Here is a 19,736-nt window from a genome sequence, read left to right on the forward strand (position 1 = left end):
ATTTTTGTCCATTCAACTTTTAAAAGTCCTAATTTTACAAAAAAAAAATTAGTGTCATATTTTTACCAAGTTTTTTATAGGAAGTTCTATTTTTGCAATTTTCCAAACAAAATTCAACCCCAATAATGAGTTTGTACTAAACCCCTCCACTGGGGATCCAGAGAAATATATACATAGAGAGAGAGAGAGAGAGTAAAAGAAAAGGTTTTGGACAATATATAGTTCATATCGTCGTTGAAGAAGATAGAATCGTTATTTAAAAAGATGTTCAACGCTCCTCTCTCTCCGTCCCCCTAAATAGTCAAATTGATAGGCTCAAAGGAAAGAAAACCATATTTGGGTTCATCTGGTACATTTCCGCTCTTCCTATTTCTCCCCCAGAAAACGACGTCTACGCGTTCAGAGGGCAGAGAGAGAAACATGTCGTCGGCAACGAGGAAGGTGATCTTGAAGGCCTCCGACGACGTTGTCTTTGAGATCGACGAAGCGGTGGCCTTCCAGTCGGAGATAATTAAGTTCGCAATCGAGGATTGCAACGACAATTACATCCGGTTGCCCAACGTGACGAGCAAGATTTTGGAGAAGGTGATCGATTATTGCAAGAAGCACCTCGAGGCTGAAGAGTCTCCTTATCAGCAGGCCCGGGACGACCTGAAGGCTTTTGATGCCGAATTTCTCAAAGTAGATCAGGCCACGCTGTTTGATCTTATTCTGGTAAACAACCCCCCCCGGGCGCTATTTAAAAATATTTCATCGAAATTGGTTTTGTCGTCCGTTCTTGATGATTGTAGACGGGGTTCCAGACTTAAATAGGGATAATTGCCTATAAGTCTTGATTTCTCCCTAAAACATTATGAGTTCCAATAGCTTTTAAGGTTATTAGTGCACAGGTTAGAACGGAATTTTCCATGTTGAATTCATTTATACTAAATTGATTATTAACAGTTTTCAATTTGAAACTAGTTTATTTAATGCTTTTCTCAGCAGTCCCTGGACTACTTTCAACCAAGTTTACCTCAAGTTATTGCGTATTTTTTTAAAATCAATTGGGTTAATATACCATTCAAACTAGCATGGAAATTCTATTATGTTCAGATAATTCACGCCGCTTTCAGCTGAGATTAACATAAGAAAAGTTTGGTTAGAGGTGAGATTAACATAAGAACAGATGGAACTCAAGTTCGAAGACTAGAATTTGACGGATGTCCTAACCATGTCATTGGAAAATTGACTCCTGGTTAGGACTAAGACTAGCGCACTAGGGTCATACTGGGGATAATCAAGGGAGTGGCCGTTGTGAAAGTAGAGACATGTACTTCGTCTTTCTGGTTTATATTAAATTATTTTCTCTGTTATAGTTTCTGGTTCAATAACGTTCATATTATATGTTTTGTTTCTTCCATCATATGTGGTGTTTTTTGTGGACGGTATGGATTAACTGTGAAGACATGCTGCTAGCCAATTTAAAACGTAGGGAATGGATGGATTGTTGATTTCCTATTGCTGCTAGATGATTGTGGGTGACCCCACTGACCATGAGATGCAAGTGTTGAACAAACGTTTTTGAACCTACCAACAATGGAAATGGATTTTGTGATAGCTGGCTTCTTTAAAGAGTTAGTATACTATTCAACCATGCAGTAATGACAAGTTTCTGTACCTGCTCCTGTATCTGTTAGTTGTTCAGTTTTGTTTTCCTCTTCAATGCATTATTTAGTTTTAATTCTGGTCTTTATGTTTCCTGTTTAGTGAGCTCTTGGATTAAGAATTTAATCTATGGACTGTATGCACGTATCCATATAATGCTTGTTTTAATCATTCCCCTGCTACTTTCTCATATATGATCAACAAAAGAGTAAGGAGCATTTTCATTTGTTATTATGGTACTCAATGAACATATTCTTCTAGTCTAGGTTTAGAGGAATAATTTTTTGTGGAAAACAAAAAATAATAAATGTTTATTTTCATATATTTTTATACATACACATAAATATGATAACATCGTCTAACTTTCTTTTCTTTTCCTCCCACAAATTCCAGTTCCATTCATCTGATGAAGCTATCTAAATAATTGCTATCCCTTCCAAGAATTACTCTTGCTAAGGGTACACCCAAAAGAAATTTTTGGTTAAACAATACTCGAATAAAATAGTCAAGAAAATTTATGTCTTTTCTTAAAATTTTAATTTATTTATTTTTTTTCACTATTTATCTTAACAAAAAATAATCCGGATGAGTAGGAGGATTATCTTGAGTGTTTTGGAAGTTGAATGAAAAAATAAGTGTTTTCTACACTTTTGAACCGTAGGTTCGAAATATATGCACAAGATATTTTAAATTATTTCCTAAAATACAGGGATAGGATACAACAAATTCAAATAACACTACATTCAAATATTACTGATTAAAACAAAACTTTGAACTTTAACTTATCTCTTCTCTTCTGTGTTGGAACTGCTTCATCTCTTCTTCCACTCATCCTTTTAGTTTGTAATTCTCCTATCTTTTCTCTCATAACAACCGTATCTCTTTGCCTCCCATCCATAACTTGAACTCATTCTTTTCCTATCTTCTCTAACACTTCCCCTCAAGCTAGTGAATAGATATCCATAATTCCTAGCTTGTCTCTGATTGATTCAAAACCTTGTTTTGGCATTACCTTAGTAAGAATATATGCGTTTTGAAACTCAGTAAGAACATAAGAAAGGTTTAGACCCCCATTTTCGATTTTTTGTTTGACAAAATATCTGTCAATTCTCACACGTTTCATCCAGTCATGTTGCACTGGATTATTTACAATACTTATTGTTAACTTACTGTCACTATATAGCCTAATTTGAGAGGATATAGGTATGTCTAGATCCCTCATTAGTTTCTCCAGCCAAATAACCTCACATATACCTTGAGCAATGCCTCTATACTCTGCTTCCCCATTGCTATGAACCACTATAGGTTGCTTCTTGCTTCTCCATGGAATCAAGTTACCCCATAGTTTTGTGCAATAGCTTGATGTAGAGCTACTATCCTCAATGGAGCCAGCGCAATCTGCGTCTACATACCCCATAATTCCCCTGTCTTTTCTTTTTTTTTTTAAATAACAATCCTTTCTCGGGGGTTCCCTTGCGGTACCTAAGGATGTGACATGTTGCAGCAAGGTGTTTTTTTTTTTGGGTAGGAGAATGCATAAACTGACTTATTAGACTCATAACATATGCAACGTCAAGATGAGTGAGAGATAGGTAGATTAGCTTCTCAACTAAGCACTGATATCTTCCTTTATCCACTTGGTTTTCACGTCTGCTTTCTTCTTTATATTTTCAATTTGGTTCTAAGGGGGTGTTGGCAGGTTTACAACCAAGTTTGCTAGTTTCCTTTAACAAATCTAGAGTGTATTTCCTTTGAGAAATGAAAATAACTTCTTTGCTTCTAGCCACCCCCATTCCAAGGAAATATCTTAGTTTACCTAAGTCTTTTACTTCAAATATATCCCTTAGTTGCTTCTTGAGATTCTCAACTTCTTGGTTGTTATCCCCTATGATGATAATATCATCCACATACACAAATGAGAATTGTCATTTTTCCATCTGCTGCATGGTTTGTAAATAAGGTATGGTCTACCTGTCCTTGCTTGCACCTAAGTTGATTTAGAGTAACACTAAACTGTTTGGACCATGCTCTAGGGGACTGCTTAAGGCCATATAGGGATTTCTTTATTCTACAGACCTTCCCTGTTTTATTCTCTGTCTCAAGACCAGGTTGTATCTTCATGTAGATCTCTTTTTCCAGCTCACCATTCAAGAAAGCATTCTTTATATCCAGCTGGTACAATTCCCAATCAAGATTGACTGCTAGTGAAAGTAAAACTCCTATAGAGTTTAGCTTAACAACTGGAGCAAAAGTCTTTTTGTAGTCAAGTCCTTGAGTTTGTGTTTTTTCCATCAGGTGGCCTCACAATATCCCAAGTACCATTTGTTTCTAAAGGCCTACATCTCATCCATAACTATTGCCTTCCATTTTGAATCCTATAGTGCATGATATATATCTCTGGGGATCTCAATTTCATCAATACTAGCAGTGAAGGCTCTGAACTAAGGAGATAAGTTTGAATACTTAAAATGATTAGAAATATGATGTTTAGTACATGATCTCACCCCTTTTCATAGTGCTATTGGGATGTTTAAATCATCAAATCCTGTAGATTCTGCCATTTCCATATCATTAGTCTTTGGACTTATCTCTGGATTGGACAATGGGCCTTGCTGAGGATCACGTGACCTTCTGGAATAAACTAATGGTGGTTTTTCAGGAGCCTGAACTTCCTGGGCCTGGTTGTTCTTGTCTCCCCCTTGATTAGGCACCAAGCTTTGGGTAGAAATAGGAACTGTTTCAATGAGTTTTTTAGTGGGTAATGGAGAAACAGTAGGAGAAGAAACAGAAACAGTAGGAGGAAAGGAAGGATGTGAATAGGTAAGAAGAGAAATGGTAGGATCCTAATATTTCTTTGTACTAGACTTGCCCCCCTGTAGAGGAATACGAGGATAAAAAGGTTGATGCTTGAGAAAAGAGACATCACAAGGCACAATGAATTGCCAAGTAGAAGGACAATAGCACTTATATCCTTCTTGGGTAGGAGAGTATCCAACAAACACACATTTAAGAGCTTTAGGTCCAAGTTTGGATTGAGATGTTTGATGATTACACACAAAAACAGTGCATCCAAAGACCTTTGGGGAAAGGGAATTAAGGATGCTAGCATGATGAGGGTAGAATTCAAGGAAGACACTTAAGGGAGTTCTGAATGCATGAACCTTAGATGGAAGTCGATTAATGAGATATAAGGCTGTGAGGATGGCTTCCCCCCGATAGGAATTAGGCACTGAACCAGTAAACATGATAGCCCTAGCAGCCTCGATTTTTTCTTTCTACCACCCCATTTTGTTGAGGATTGTAAGGGCATGAACTTTGGTGAATGATGTTGTGCTCAACTAGATAATAGTTGAATTCATTTGAGAAATATTTTCGGTCATTATTTGAATGCAAAGCATGGATGGATGATTGAAACACATTTCTCACCATTTGATGAAACCTTTTGAAGACAATACAAGCTTCATATTTGTCTTTCATTAAGAAAACTCTACAAACTCTTGTATGGTCATCTATGAAGGTGATAAACCAAGGGGTATTAGTTGGATTAGGAGTTCTTGTTGGTCCCCAAATGTCACTATGGACCAAGAAAAATGGTTTAGAAGGTTTATAGATATGAACTGGATGTGGAATTCTAGTATGTTTAGCAAGAATACATTGCTCACAATGAGAAGAAGGGCTTTTTTTATTGATGGAAAAAGAAGGATACAAAACTAGGATGTCCTAAACGCTTGTGCCATAGCATGACTTTAGAATTTGAAATAGTAGATAAGGAGGATCGGATAGGCTCTCCAAGGAAATGACAGGACCCTGAGATATAATAAAGACCATTTTTCTCCTCAGCACTGCCAATTGTCTTCCCTGAAGATAGTGTCATGTACCTAGGGTTGCCTGGGGTTTGGATTGAAAATCGAAAGAATCCGAGGGGATTAGGATCAAGAATAGAATGATTAGAGGGGGAATTGGACAGAAATGGGGAACATAATAGATAGAACAGAGGGAGAGTTGTAGATCAAAATAGAGAAAGTGAGAGATTAAAGAGAGAGCAGAGGAAAACGGGAGGGAGATTGTGAGAGAATTGAAGAGAGGGAAATGAGAGAATTCATTCATCAATTCAAACATGCCTTCCCATCTTCAACTGTGGCTTATATATAGCCTAACAGCCTTTCACATGCACCCATGTGCAGTACAACAATAAGCATAACTGCCTATAGCTAAGGATAAACATCTCTAACAAAAAAGGGAAAGAAAATTACAATTACTGTATAATGCAAGTTAACTACTACTATATTTACTATCTATCCTTGGGGATCCTAGGGGTTGTGACAATTCCCCCCTACTTGAGAGAGTTCTTGTCCCCAAGAACTTCAGCAATTAACCACTACTCTTATCCAATACCAACCTTCTCTATCTGTTTTGTTCTTGTTTCTTTCTTTCTCCTTCTAGGCCTCTTCTTCTTTGTTCTTAGGTTCTTAAGATCAATTCCAGGCATAAGTTGACCTAGAACTTCAATAGAAGAAACCTTATCAAGTTCAAGCCTAATACAACCACCTCCTGCAAGAGCTATCCAATCAAGATTGGTCTTCACTTTAAGAACATGATCAACCACTCCTGGACTGACATAGTTAGCAGCTAAAACTTGGAGTCCACAGGGAGGACTAACTGTTTCCTCTAAGCCTTCATTGCTTCTTTCTTGTTTAATCGATCAATTTGGTGAACATGTTAGAACTTTCAAAAGCTGCTCCCACCTTGACAACTGGAGAATCAACTTTGGTTGAATAGCCCACAAGAGCTGGAGATTTGTCAGGTGTGCATCAATCTTACCGTCTAGACAATAGGAACTACTTGCAGTGGGCTCAACTGTCCAGCCCCTGAAATGGGCTGGAGTCGGATCGAAATTTCTGGGAAATTATGTTAGAACAAAATTTAGGAAGAGAGATAAAGAGAAACGAGAGAAGAGAATTGAGGAAAAAGAGAATCTGTTATTTCATTCCAAAAACTGTCCTTTTGTTTCCACATTCCCTTATTTATTCACTGCCAGGTAGGTTAGTTAGCTCTAACTCCTTTTCCCGCCTTTCATTCCCCTTCTATTTATTACAATAAAAACCCCAAGTCCTAACAACCCCCCCCCCCCCCCCCCCCCGATGAATTAATTCTTGTCCTCAAGAATTTAGAGCAAGCTGATAGCTTGGGGAAATCTTGTCAACATATCTGGCAGGTATTCCCAAGTTGGCTGGTCTGGTGATAAATGAGACCATCGGATCAACACTTGAGCAATAGGAGCAGCTCCTCTATAGATCACCCTTTTATTTACAATTGCTCGAGGTTCAATGGGCTCTTCCGATTCCTCTTTCATAAGTGGTAAGACAGCAAGGGATAGTCCTTCATTTCCTCCTCTAATGGTGGCAGTGAAGCCCTATTAGTGGCCGTTACTCCTCTAGACTTCTTTAATAAAGATACCTGGAATACCGGGTGTATTCTCACGTCTTCTGGTAGCTGCAACTGATATGCCACCTCCCCTATCTTCTCTACCACTACATAAGGCCCAAAATATTTGGGGCTAAATTTGGATACTACACCCTTAGTAAAAGCAGGTTGCAAAAATCGCTAGACCTCCAAAAACATTGCATCCCCCACATTGAACTTCCGCTCACTTCTCTTTTTGTTTGCATAATGAATCATTCTGCCCTTGGCAGTTGCTAATTCCCTTTTAAGCTCCGCTAAGACTTCTCTCCTTTTCTGGAAATATTGTTCTACGTCCGCCATTGTAGTAGTAGAACTAGAAATGGTAGGAAGTAATGGTGGATAGTACCCAAACACAGCTTCAAAAGGGGTACGTTTAATAGCTGTATGATATGTAGAATCGTACCACCATTGAGCAAGTGATAGCCAACGGTGCCAACTTCTAAGCCTAGCAAAACACATACAGCGAAGGTAGGCCTCTAGACACTGATTTACTCTCTCCGTTTGTTCGTCCGTTTCCGGATGATAAGTTATAGATAAGTGTAGACCCACCCCCAAACTCTTGAATAATTCCTGCCAAAATTTACTGGTGAAGATCTTGTCTTTGTCGGATACAATAGTCTTTGGGATTCCATGAATTTTAAACACTGAATCCAACAATATTCTGGCCACTTCTGAAGTTGTAAAGGGATGTGTCAAACTAAGGAAATGAGAAAACTTAGTTAAATGGTCCACAATCACTAAAATTGTATCATTGCCCTCCAATTTCGGTAAGCCCTCTATGAAATCCATTGAGATGTCCTCCCATGCTTGATCCGAAATTGGTAGTGGCTGTAATATACCTGGTAGAGCCACTGTTTCATGCTTGCATCGTTGGCACACATCGCATTCCAGCACATATTTCACCATTGTTTTCTTTAATCCCGGCCAATAGAAAAAATGCCTTACTCGATGATAAGTGGCTCTAACCCTTGAATGTTCGCCCACTGCTGAGCCGTGCATGGTCCTCAAAATCTGTGACTTCAGCTGGTCATCCTCCCCTACAACAATTCGACCCTTGAACCGAATGAGTCCCCCAACAAAAGTATAGCCCTGTTATCTGTTAGGTGTTATTTCTAACTGCTGTAACAATGTTTGGAACCAAGTTGTCTGGTTATAGCTCCTCACCACTTCCTTCACCCATTCGGGAGTGATAGCTGATATAGCCTGGCAAACTCCTTTTTCCTCTCTTCTGGATAGCGCATCTGCCGCCAAATTCTCCTTCCCTCTTCTGTATTAAATTATATAATCCAATCCTAAGAGTTTAGAAGCTCATTTCTTCTGTAAATGAATGTGTAACCGTTGTTGGAGTAGAAATTGAAGGCTTTTGTGGTCCGTTTTAATCACAAACTGATTATTCTCCAAGTAATGACGCTATTTCTCAACAGCTACCAACACTGCTATCAACTCTTTATTATACACACTCAAGCCTAGATGTTTAGGAGCTAAACCTTGGCTTATGTAAGCCAAAGGTTTCCCTTATTGCATGAGAACTGCTCCCACCTCACTATCACAAGCATCTGTTTCAACAACAAACTGTTTTGAGAAATCCTGAAGAGCTAAAACAGGGGCTTGAGTCATGGCCTGTTTAAGGATTCCAAAGGTTGCTTCAGCTTTAGGATTTCAATGGAAATTGTCTTTCCGCAACAGCTCTGTCAAAGGCTGACTAATCACTCCATAATTTTTGACAAATTTTCTATAATATCCGGTCAAGCCTGAAAAACCCCTTAACTCTTTCACATTCTTAGGCCGTGGCCAATTCACCATCGCTTCTATTTTTTTAGGATTTGTACTCACCCCCTTAGCTGAAATTACATGGCCTAGATATTCCACCTTTCCTTGAGCATATGTATACTTAGACAACTTGACATATAATTGATGAATTTGTAGGACCTCAAAAGTGGTTCGGAGGTGAGATAGGTGGATTTGTAGGGTTGGGCTGTAAACAAAAATATCGTCAAAGAAAACAAGTTTAAATTTGCGAAGGTAGGGACTGAAAATCTGGTTCATCAAGGCTTGAAAGGTGGCGGGAGCGTTTGTCAAACCGAAGGGCATGACAGTGAATTCATAAAGCCCTTGATGTGTTCGGAAAGTAGTTTTAGGAATATCGGCGAGTCTCATTCTAATTTGGTGATAACCAGCTCTTAGGTCTAGTTTAGAGAAGATGACAACACCATTGATTTCATCTAATAAATCCTCAATGATAGGAATAGGTAATTTATTCTTTATGGTTAGGGAATTGAGCTGCTTATAGTCTATACAAAATCTCCAAGTGCCATCTTTTTTCTCGACGGGAAGGATTGGGGAGACAAAGGGACTTTGGCTAGGTTGTATGATTGAATTGGTTAGCTTATCCTTTACTTAATTCTCAATTTCAATTTTCTGGGCAGGGTTATATCGGTATGAGCGAATATTTACAGGTTTTGTGTTGGGTTTAAAATGGATAGCATGGTCTAAAGGCCGTTGGGGTGGTAGGGTAGTCGGCTCTTGGAAGAGGTCTTGGAATTCATGCAATAATAAGTGCAAGGGATCATAAGTGTTTACCTCTTTTAGAAGTTGTAGTGTAGCTGCTACTATTCCCGTGGATTGTGATTTGTCCCTTGCTCCTCATACTCCATTGCATGAATAGAGTATAATTTCGCAATTTGAATACTGTCTCCCATGTTATTTCTTGGAGGCGTGCTTTTTCTGCTGCTTGCCTTACTGACACTGGCCCCAACATCTTGACTACGGATCTCAAATCGTCTCTGAGTCCGCTAATGAAACTCGAGACGAAGTAGGACTCGGGCAAGCTCGAATGAGCTGCTCCTATCAACGCCTTTAGTTCCTCAAACCGCCTCAGATAATTTTCGACCGATCCTTGCTGTTTCAGTTTGTTAAATTCTTCGATCGTGTCCGCTAGATTCCGTTCACCAAAACGACCACACAGTTCGTTGGCAAAATTGGTCCACGACACCCATCCCCCTTTTGATTGCCTCCAACTCTGGTACCATGCATCCGCGGTATCATCCAAGTAGGCCGCTGCCATAGTCACCTTTGTTCTTCTCCTATCCTATACAATTCAAAGAATCTTTCACAGTGTCATACCCACTAGCGGGGTTTAGATCCATCAAAGATTGGAATTTCCAATCTTGGTGTTGGCGGGTGTCCCCCATGCATCGACCCGTGATTTCTGCCATGGGGTTCACGTTCCCATGCAGTCCTTTCCTCCGTTCCCCTCGGTCTGCCTAGTCGTGGTAATATTCCATCGCCCATTACGTCTGTCTCCATTCTTGGAACAGACTCTTCTTGCGATCAGAATTGTGGCCATGTCAACATGATTGCAAACATGCGATCTATCTTCTGTTCGTAAAAGTCGGTCCGTTCTTGACCCTTTTCTAGTTCCCGTATACTGTTCTTGATGGTGGCTAAATCTTCCCTCTGGATCGCCATATCCTCCCGTTGGATTGCCATGTCTTCTCGTTGGGCCCTCACGTCTTCTTGCGTCTGCCCCATTAATCCATTAAGATTCTCAAGGTGAAGCTCTAGTTGTTTCAGGTGTGTTCCTTTTGCCATTCCGTCGTTGTTGCTGAACGGACCTTCTGTCACCTTCTAATTGTGCGCTAGAAGCCGCCGAAGAAGGCCTGGCTCTGATACCAATTGTCCAGCCCCTGAAATAGGCTGGAGTCGGATCGGAATTTCTAGGAAATTCCGTTAGAACAGAATTTAGGAAGAGAGATAAAGAGAGACGAGAAAAGAGAATTGAGGAAGAAGAGAATTTGTTATTTCATTTCAAAAATTGTTCTTCTGTTTCCACATTCCCCTATTTATTCACTGCCAGGTAGGTTAGTTAGCTCTAACCCCTTTTCTTGCCTTTCATTCCCCTTCTATTTATTACAATAATACCCCCAAGTCCTAACATCAACTCATCAGGACTCTTCTCAAAGGCCGTGGGAAGCTCAGCCACTTGACTGCACCTCCTCCAAAAGACTCGGATCTTACTTTCACAGCATGGGATGTTGAGGACTATCTCATCATGTTTTGGCTGTGGAGTGCAATGCAGCCTGAGATTAGTAAGAACTTTATGTTTTTAAGTTTCGGAAAAGAGATCTGGGAAATGATGAGGCAGACCTACTCAAAGCTTCAAGATGCCTCATTGATCTTTGAGATTAAGACAAAGATTGCCTCTACTAGGCAAGGTCAATCAACTGTTATAGAATACTATAATCGGATGAAGGGCTTATGGTTGCAGCTTGATCATTATCAAGACATAAAAATGGTGTGCAGTGCGGATGCTGCCACTCTCAATCTGATTTTTGAGAGAGATATGATTGTTGAATTCTTGGCATGCCTAAATCTAGAGTTTGATCAAGTAAGAATTCAAGTTTTTGGTAGAGATAAACTCCCTACTCTCAATGAAGTGATTGCCATTGTTAGGAGTGAAGAAAATCAGAGCGGTGCCATGAGCATAGCCCTAAAAGTTCTGCCTTGATGACTAGCAACAAAGAGGGAGTGAGGTTTAAAGTGTGGAAGTTAGAAGCTCAAACCAAGAACTTAGGTCATGAAGGGCAGTGGTGTACCTACTACAAAAAACCTAGGCATACTAGGGATACATGCTTCAAGCTTCATGGCAAGGAGGTTGTTTTGAGCAAGATAGGTGGATTTAGAAATCTAAAGCACCAGGTCTATCTTACAAGCAAGGAGCAAGAGGAAGTAACTGATAAGATAGAATCCTCTGGAACTAATCTTAATTAGTTGAATGCAAAGGAGATTAACAAGCTAAAATCCTTCCTAAGGACAATCCAGGATGGAGCATCATGTTCTCTTGCACAACAAGGTAACTACCTAAACTCTGGTTCTTTTCAGCCTCTAAAGCTGATAGGAATAACATGTGAATCCTTGATTCGGGAGTCATTGATCACATGACCCTTAACCTCCATGTTTTTGAGACATATGAGCCTCTTGAAACTACCAAATAGATAACTATTGCCAATGGAACTTCAATTCCCATCATAAGCCAGGGAAAAGTCAATCTTAGTCCTAGTTTATCTATCGTCCAGGTACTTAATGTACCTAATTTGGCTACCGACTTTATTTCTATTCATCAGTTTACTAAAGAATTAAATTGACATGCTGTCTTCTCTCCTCACATGTGAAAATTTCAAGCCAAGGACACGGGGAAGATTGTTGGTGTGGCTGAGGAGAAAAATGGAGTGTATGTCTTACAAGGGGAGAGTGATTGTCTTGAAAGGAGACAGTTGAGGCTTGCTTGTTCATCCCAATCAACTTTGGATCTCTCCACCATTTGGCTCCATCACTTTAGACTAGGCCATCCCCCATTTGTTCTGTTAAAAGATATGTTTCTCATCTTGTTTAAGACTCTAGACCCTAGTAGTTTTCAGTGTGATGTGTGTGTAATGGCTAAACACCATTGAGTGTCCTATCCAATTAGCAATAAACTGTCATCTAAGCCATTTTCTTTAGTCTATTATGATGTTTGGGGGCCATCCAAGATACCAAATTGTTCTGGGGCAAAATGGTTTATTTCCTTTATAAATGATTGTACTTGCATGTGTTGGATTTTTCTGTTAAAAGATAAGGTTGCCATTGGGATTGTCTTGCCCTATTTTTGCAAAATGATTTCCACTCAATTTGGAATATCTATCCAAAAATTTTGTACTGATAATGCAAGGGATTATTTCAACAATCAGTTGCATCAATTTTCCCAACAAGAGGGGATATTTCATGATCTTCCTGCATGGATACTCCACAACAAAATGAAGTAGCTGAACAGAAGATGAGACATCTCCTCAATGTGACCAGAACTCTTCTTCACCATCACCATGTCCCTAAACATTTTTTGGGGAAAATTGTTCTAACAGTAGCTTATGTGATTAATTAGGGTTCCATCTAAGGTTCTAAACAACCAAAGTTATTTCCAATGTCTAGCATCTTTTTTCTCAAATCTGAGTTTGCATTCCCCTCTACCTCTTAGAGTGTTTGGTTGTGTGTGTTTTGTTCACATTCCTAAAGTGAATAGGGACAAACTTGATCCTAAAGCTCATAGATGTGTCTTCATTAGATATTCTCCTACTCAAAAAGGCTACAAATGTTACAACCCTATCTCACGAAAGTTTTATGTCTCCAAAGATGTCACCTTTGTTGAGTCTCAGCCATTTTTTGGTTCTCCTCAAGTTGGTCCTTAGGGGAATATTGTAGGGGATCAGGATTCGGACCCTTGGAATTTCTTCCCCAACCTCGAATCAACAACACCAAGCTCTAATGAGCTTGATGGTACTGATCAGCCTCCTAATCTCATCCCTTATTCCTCTCCTCAGCATACTTCTTCACCTAATTCCTCCCATCAAAATGCAAACTGCAACGAACAAGCAGTCCAACAACTGCCATCCCCAGTTAAGTTTAAAGGGCTTTCCTTATGTATTCAAAAGAAGACAGCCCCTTGATGATCCTCGGCCTGCATCAACATTAGATCCTAACCTAGGTATGGAATTCGCACCTCACACAATTTCCATTCCAGCCCTATCTAATCCTGAACCTAATGATTTGAATCTTCCCATTGCTGTAAGAAAAGGGGCTAGAAACTGTACAAAACATCCCTTGGCCAATTACCTATCATATCGTCACCTTTCCCAAAGCCATAAAAGCTTCCAAACATCCTTGGATGCTATTGTTATTCCAAAGTCAGTAGAAGAGGCTCTAAAAGATAAAAAATGGAAGGAAGCAATGTTGGAGGAGATGAGGGCCCTAAATAAAAATAAGACATGGGAATTGGTGTCTAGACCCAAGGGAGTCAAGCTAATGGGCTATAGGTGGATCTTCAATTTAAATACAAGGCTGATGGAACCCTAGAAAGGTATAAAGCAAGGTTGGTGGCCAAGGGCTATACTCAATCCTATGGCATAAACTATTTTGAGACCTTTGCCCCCTGTGGAAAAGATGACCACAGTCCGAGTTCTCATATCTCTAACAACAAATTTTGGGTGGAAGCTACATCAACTAGATGTAAAAAATACCTTCTTACATGGAGATTTAGAGGAGGGGGTATTCATGGAGTTACCTCCGGGATTTCAGCAAGAAGGTGCAGGAAAAGTATGCAGACTTAAGAATGCTTTATATGGGTTCAAGCAGTCCCTACGAGCCTGGTTTGACAGGTTTTCTAAGGCCATGAAATCTATAGGGTACCATCAGAGTAAAGGAGATCATACTCTCTTCATCAAGCATGTGGGAAATAAGGTAACGGCCTTACTAGTTTATGTTGATGACATTGTGGTTACAGGAAATAATGAGGAAGAACAACAGCTTCTCAAGGAAAATTTAGCCAAGGAGTTAGAAATTAAGGACCTTAGTGTTCTAAAATATTTTTTGGGGATTGAAGTTGCATACTCTAAGGTTGGGATTTTCTTGTCTCAACGTAAGGATGTACTTGATTTGCTAGCTGAAACAGGTATGATAAGGGGAAAATGAGTCAGCATACTAGTAGATCCTAACATCAAATTGTAGGAGAATCCTAATGGAGAGGCAATGGATAAGGGCAGGTTCCAACGGTTAGTGAGTAGGTTGATATATCTCTCTCACACTAGGCCTGACATAGCTTTTGCTGTCAGCCTACTGAGTCAGTTCATGCACAGCCCAACCGAGGAACACATGTATGCAGTAAGGAGGATCTTGAACTACCTAAAGGCTACATCGGGTAAAGGTATTCTGTTTGCACCAGGGGCTGATTTAAATATCAAAGGATTTACTGATACAGATTATGAAGGATCTCTAGTTGATAGAAGATCCACTACTAGATATTATGTGTTCTTAGGAGGCAATTTGGTGTCAATGGAGTAAGAAGCAAGGAGTTGTGGCAAGATCAGGTGATAGGGAAAAATTCAGGGCTATGGCCCTTGGTTTGTGTGAGTTGTTATGGCTGCAAATCATCCTAGAGGATTTGAAGTTCAAGGTGCAAGGTCCTATTGAATTTTTGTGTGATAATCAGTAAGCTATTTGTATTGCTCATAATCATGTTCAACATGACAGGACAAAGTATATAGAACTAGACCAACACTTCATTAAGGAAAAGTTGGATTCAGGCTACTTCAAATTCTCTACGGGTCATTAGAAAATCAAGTAGCAGATGTCCTTACTAAAGGGTTGATTGTCAAAAGGTTTGAAGATTTAATGGGGAAGCTGGGAATTATAAGAATATTCACTAGCTTGAGGGGGAGTGTTGATACACACGAAGAAATATGTGTGTGTGCAGCAGATCTTTAGATGTCTTCCTAATCTGGAATAGGAAGTTACTTAGGAAACTTCCCTAAGAGTGTAGATATGTATTCTTTCCTTATGTTGTATTTATTGTAGAAGGTAGGTTTCTTTATGTGATTTCTCTACTCCTCTATAAGAGGATCCCATCATGTACATTCCGACTATGTGAGAAATTATTCCACTCTTTGCTTATTCAATTTTCTACATAAGACATGCCTATTTATGAAGAAGGCAGGCAAAGAAACAAGGGAGGATCGAGCAAGAAATTGTCGAGCGGGAGACACCAAGCAAGAAGTTATAAGTAGGGTGACATTGAGCACACAACAAGGATTAGATAGAATCATAGAAGCAGAGAAATGAAGTCAGGAGGAAAGGATCAACTTATAAAGACCGATGCCTCTTGCTTTTCTTTCAAATACAATGATGTGGTGTAATCTAAGGTGTTCATCAAATTGCCTGAACAAGAAAGAAAAAGAAAGAGAAGAAAAATGAACATTGAGAAATGGAAGAGGAAGAGTTGAACTTGGAATATTCTTTCACTTGAGCGAGCTCAATTGTAGGGGTGGGGGGCAAGTAATAGAGGTAACTAATCAACCTACCAACCATTCTCAAAGCACCACATGTACCACTCCATGGGGGACGTGTGGACTAATGGGAGGTCAACACGTGATGTAATCTTGATGACCTGACATGAAGACTACTTGGAAAACTTCTAGGGGGGACCCGCCATGTGGCAAGACCTTGTGCCTTAGTCATTAATGCACCTGACTCTACTAATATGGTTCGAAGTCTTAAGACCACTAGTTAACTATGCTCGGGGTCAAATCCCATGTAAGGTTTTCAACTAAGATCACACTCGAACCAAAATTGGGTGAGCTATAAAAACCTTTAATGTTTCAATGATAGATAAATATTTTCTATCCTCCTACTTGTTATTCTATCTTTTGCTATCAAATACTAATTTGACCATTAAAATTTACCTACAGAAACTAAAACCCAAAAATTGCAAGGCTAGAGATGAATGACACGCACGAGCAACCTCAAATAAAATTACGAAGGTAGTTTACACAAGTTGTTAACCAATTGTGCGTGCATCTGCTGTGTAATTAATCCACTTCAAAGTGTGGCAGCAAAGCAGGACAACACAACATCCCTTTCTCCTCTCTCTCTCTATATATATGTGTGTGTGTGTATGTATGCTCAATCCGCGCTTTGATTTTTGGAGAATGCCGAGGGGTCTGATCCTCTAGAAATGAAGCATTTGACTTTTGGGGTTTCAAATGAGAGAGAAGCATGTCATTGTTGCCATCATTGTTGAGGAGGAAGGTGACATTGAAGAGCTCCAACGGCATTATCTTTGAGATTGATGAAGCAGTGGCCTTCAAGTTGCAGATGATTAAGTTCGCAATTGAGGATTGCGATGACAATGTCATTCAATTGCCCAACGTGATGAGCAAGATTTTGGAGAAGCTGGTTGAGTATTGCAAGAAGCACATTGAGGATGAACAGTCTTCTCCATACAAACAGACCCAAGAGGACCTCAAGACTTTCGATTTCCAATTTGTCAAAGTTGATCACAGCACTCTGTTTGATCTCATTCACGTATGCGATCCCCATGCCTTGTTCTTGCGAATCAGTTATTATTAGTTACCCAAAAACAAAAAATTGCGCATATCTTGATTTCTCCCTAAAACAGAGTTGTAATAGCCTTTATTAAGGTTATTGATGCACACCACAGGTTTACAATGGAATATTCGAATGTTGAACTCATCTGAACTAAATTGATTATTGACAGTCTTTAATTCACACGACACAGCGACCATTAACGTAGGAAAATGGAATTAAACTTCAAAGACTGGAAACTGATGGATCAATAATATTGATTTTGTATGTTTTGTTTCTCTGATCCATCTTTGTGTTATGTAGAAATTACAGATGATGATATGCTTTGATAGCCATTTTAAAACATAAGAGATGAACGTAATGTTTTTGATCTAAAATTGCTGCAAGATGATTGTTGCAGAACACACTTACCAGAGATGTGAATGTTGCTCAAAACAAACGTTCTTGAATCATCAATTGTAGGAATGTGGTGTTCATATATTTGGAATGTCCTCTTTCTATTAATTGAATAGAGCTGGGAACCAACCAAACCTTTTGCTAGAATTGGGATTATTGGTAGTTCTCTTCCTTTTTAGAGGCAAGTGATTAGTGGGGAATGGCAACCTATTGGAAAGGGAGGCAATAGTGACGAAGTTTCAGGACCCGCTCTTGTATCCGTTATTTGTTCAATCTCATTTGCCTTTCCAATGCATTATTTTGTCGTACTTTTAGTCTTTATGAGTCCTTTCTTTGAAGGATTTTACCAAACAAGGACTTGTATTGAGCTCTATTAGCATAATTTGTTGGAACGTTTTTACTTGAATTATGTGCTGGTCTAATGACCAATGGGTGATTATTTTTTCTAACCGTTACGGATTAGTAGGGGCATGCATATAGCTCATATATCTTTTACATTACCTGTTGTCAGCTTTTTGAATATTTATTTTTGGATATAACCATGAATAGAAATAGCTGAAGATCTAGAATTCATATATCCAACCCCCGCTTAATGGGATTAAGTTTATGATTGTTGCATTCTGAATATCTGTTTTTCTTCTGATTTCTATCTTCTTGGGGCAAAACTTGCATCTTGTTTTCAGAATTTTTGGTTTTGATTGTAATGTTCCCTTGTACTTGTGTAATAGTTTTCTGATAATTTCTTCCTAGCTGCCATTCAGAATGTTTTATTTGTAATCATATGAGCGTGTAACATGTTTTGTAAGATATTTAGGGGCATAGCTAAAAGAAGTGGGAAGGTAATTTCTCATTTCAAAGAAATATTAATGGTTTTACCAATCTGAATATAGCATCATGAATTCATCATTTCATGCCCCATGCATTCTTCCAATCTCAGTCTCGTTTTGGGTTTTTCCAGGCAGCAAATTGTCTAAACATCAAGAGCTTGTTGGACCTGACCTGCGGTGCAATTCAGGACATGATCAAGGGAAAAACCCCTCAAGAAATATTAAAAACATTCAACATTAAAAACGAGTTTACCCCAGAGGAGGAAGAGGAAGTCCGCAGGGAGAACCAATGGGCTTTTTGAGTGAAAGATCTAAATAATTAATGCGATACGATTTCACGTTAATTTGTGTCTTAAACTAATTTAATTACGTTTGAGAATGCTTGTTTGTGTCTTCCATCCCTGAACTTTACATTTTGTAGTCTCTTGTCAATATGTGGAGTCCAAGACTCAACTGTTGTGCTTTGTATGAGTGTGTGTGGTCTTCATCCATACAGAACTTTGCTAAGAATGGTGAGTGTAGTCCTTGTTGAGAAATTTCAAATTCTGTTCTTTTAAGAAATATGGTTAAAATTCCCTTTTTGTTTTATGTTTTAAGCTTATGGAATGGTGAAGGAAAAGCCATGTGTCTTTGCATAGTTGTTAATTTCAAATTATTTGAAATGTGAGTTCATAAAAAATATTGATCTTCAGAAAATTTATTATTTTAAATAATAAAATATCTCCTCAAAAAACAATTTTAAAAAATTGTAAAAATATATAGTTTTTGTATTATATTTTAAAATTTAACACAACTGTGATTTGAGAGAATTTGTCTAGGCAACTTTTAAACGACATTTCAATCTAATTTGAGGGATTTGTTGTAGGATTATTTTAGCTGTTATTATTTGATCTAATTAGATAGAAAAAAAATTTCAAATCTTTAATAACTATTTTTATATGACAGTTCTTGTATCCAATTGGATCCTTAAGGTGGTTAAACATTAAAAATAAACTTGTTTACGAGAAATTTAATAATTTTAAACTTGTCCCCTATAGTGGGGCCTTGGTTTGGATGTAAAGGGTTAGAGATTTTTTTTTTTTTTTTTTGAAGAAAAACTATTTATGAAAGTAGCATTGAGGAGATTTAGTTAGTTATATTTTTAAGATTAATAAAGTATTAGCATTTTAGTCTTAAATAAATAAACACATGATTTAGATACTTTTCCCGTTTGTTTAATGAGATTTTCAAGAAAGGTGATTCATTTTTGTCAAAGTTAAGATTCTATGGAATATTTAATTTTATTATAATCACATTTGATTTTGAATTTGGATCTATTAAGTTGAATTTATGATTAAAAATAAAATATTAATAAAGAGTTTAAACATTCTAAAGTGTTATGCGGATTAAAAATATTTTTATAAAATAATAATAATTAAAGCTAATCTTAACTTAATAATTTATCAAATAATTTTTATACAATTAAATTTATCTCGGCCAATCCCAAACTGACCT

The 19,736-nt window shown here is 38.4% G+C and overlaps 1 protein-coding gene across 1 annotated transcript; it reads left to right on the plus strand.

The window, feature by feature from the left end:
• Nucleotides 1-257: 257 nt before the first annotated feature.
• Nucleotides 258-18,830, plus strand: LOC127807414 (SKP1-like protein 1B). Its single transcript, XM_052345251.1, has 2 exons — nt 258-714; nt 18,374-18,830. The coding sequence occupies exons 1-2, from the start codon at nt 421-423 to the stop codon at nt 18,542-18,544; spliced, it is 465 nt and encodes a 154-aa protein (XP_052201211.1). The 5' UTR covers nt 258-420; the 3' UTR covers nt 18,545-18,830.
• Nucleotides 18,831-19,736: the final 906 nt, after the last annotated feature.

This window comes from Diospyros lotus, chromosome 8 (assembly GCF_014633365.1).
Source record: "Diospyros lotus cultivar Yz01 chromosome 8, ASM1463336v1, whole genome shotgun sequence".
In the NCBI taxonomy this organism is placed as follows: domain Eukaryota; kingdom Viridiplantae; phylum Streptophyta; class Magnoliopsida; order Ericales; family Ebenaceae; genus Diospyros; species Diospyros lotus.

What these genes read in the sequence shown, in the direction of transcription:
- LOC127807414 (XM_052345251.1), top strand. Translation starts at nt 421, where the DNA reads ATGTCGTCGGCAACGAGGAAGGTGATCTTGAAGGCCTCCGACGACGTT. An exon ending in CGCTGTTTGATCTTATTCTG is followed by an intron (nt 715 to 18,373) that starts GTAAACAACCCC and finishes GGGTTTTTCCAG; the next exon opens with GCAGCAAATTGTCTAAACAT.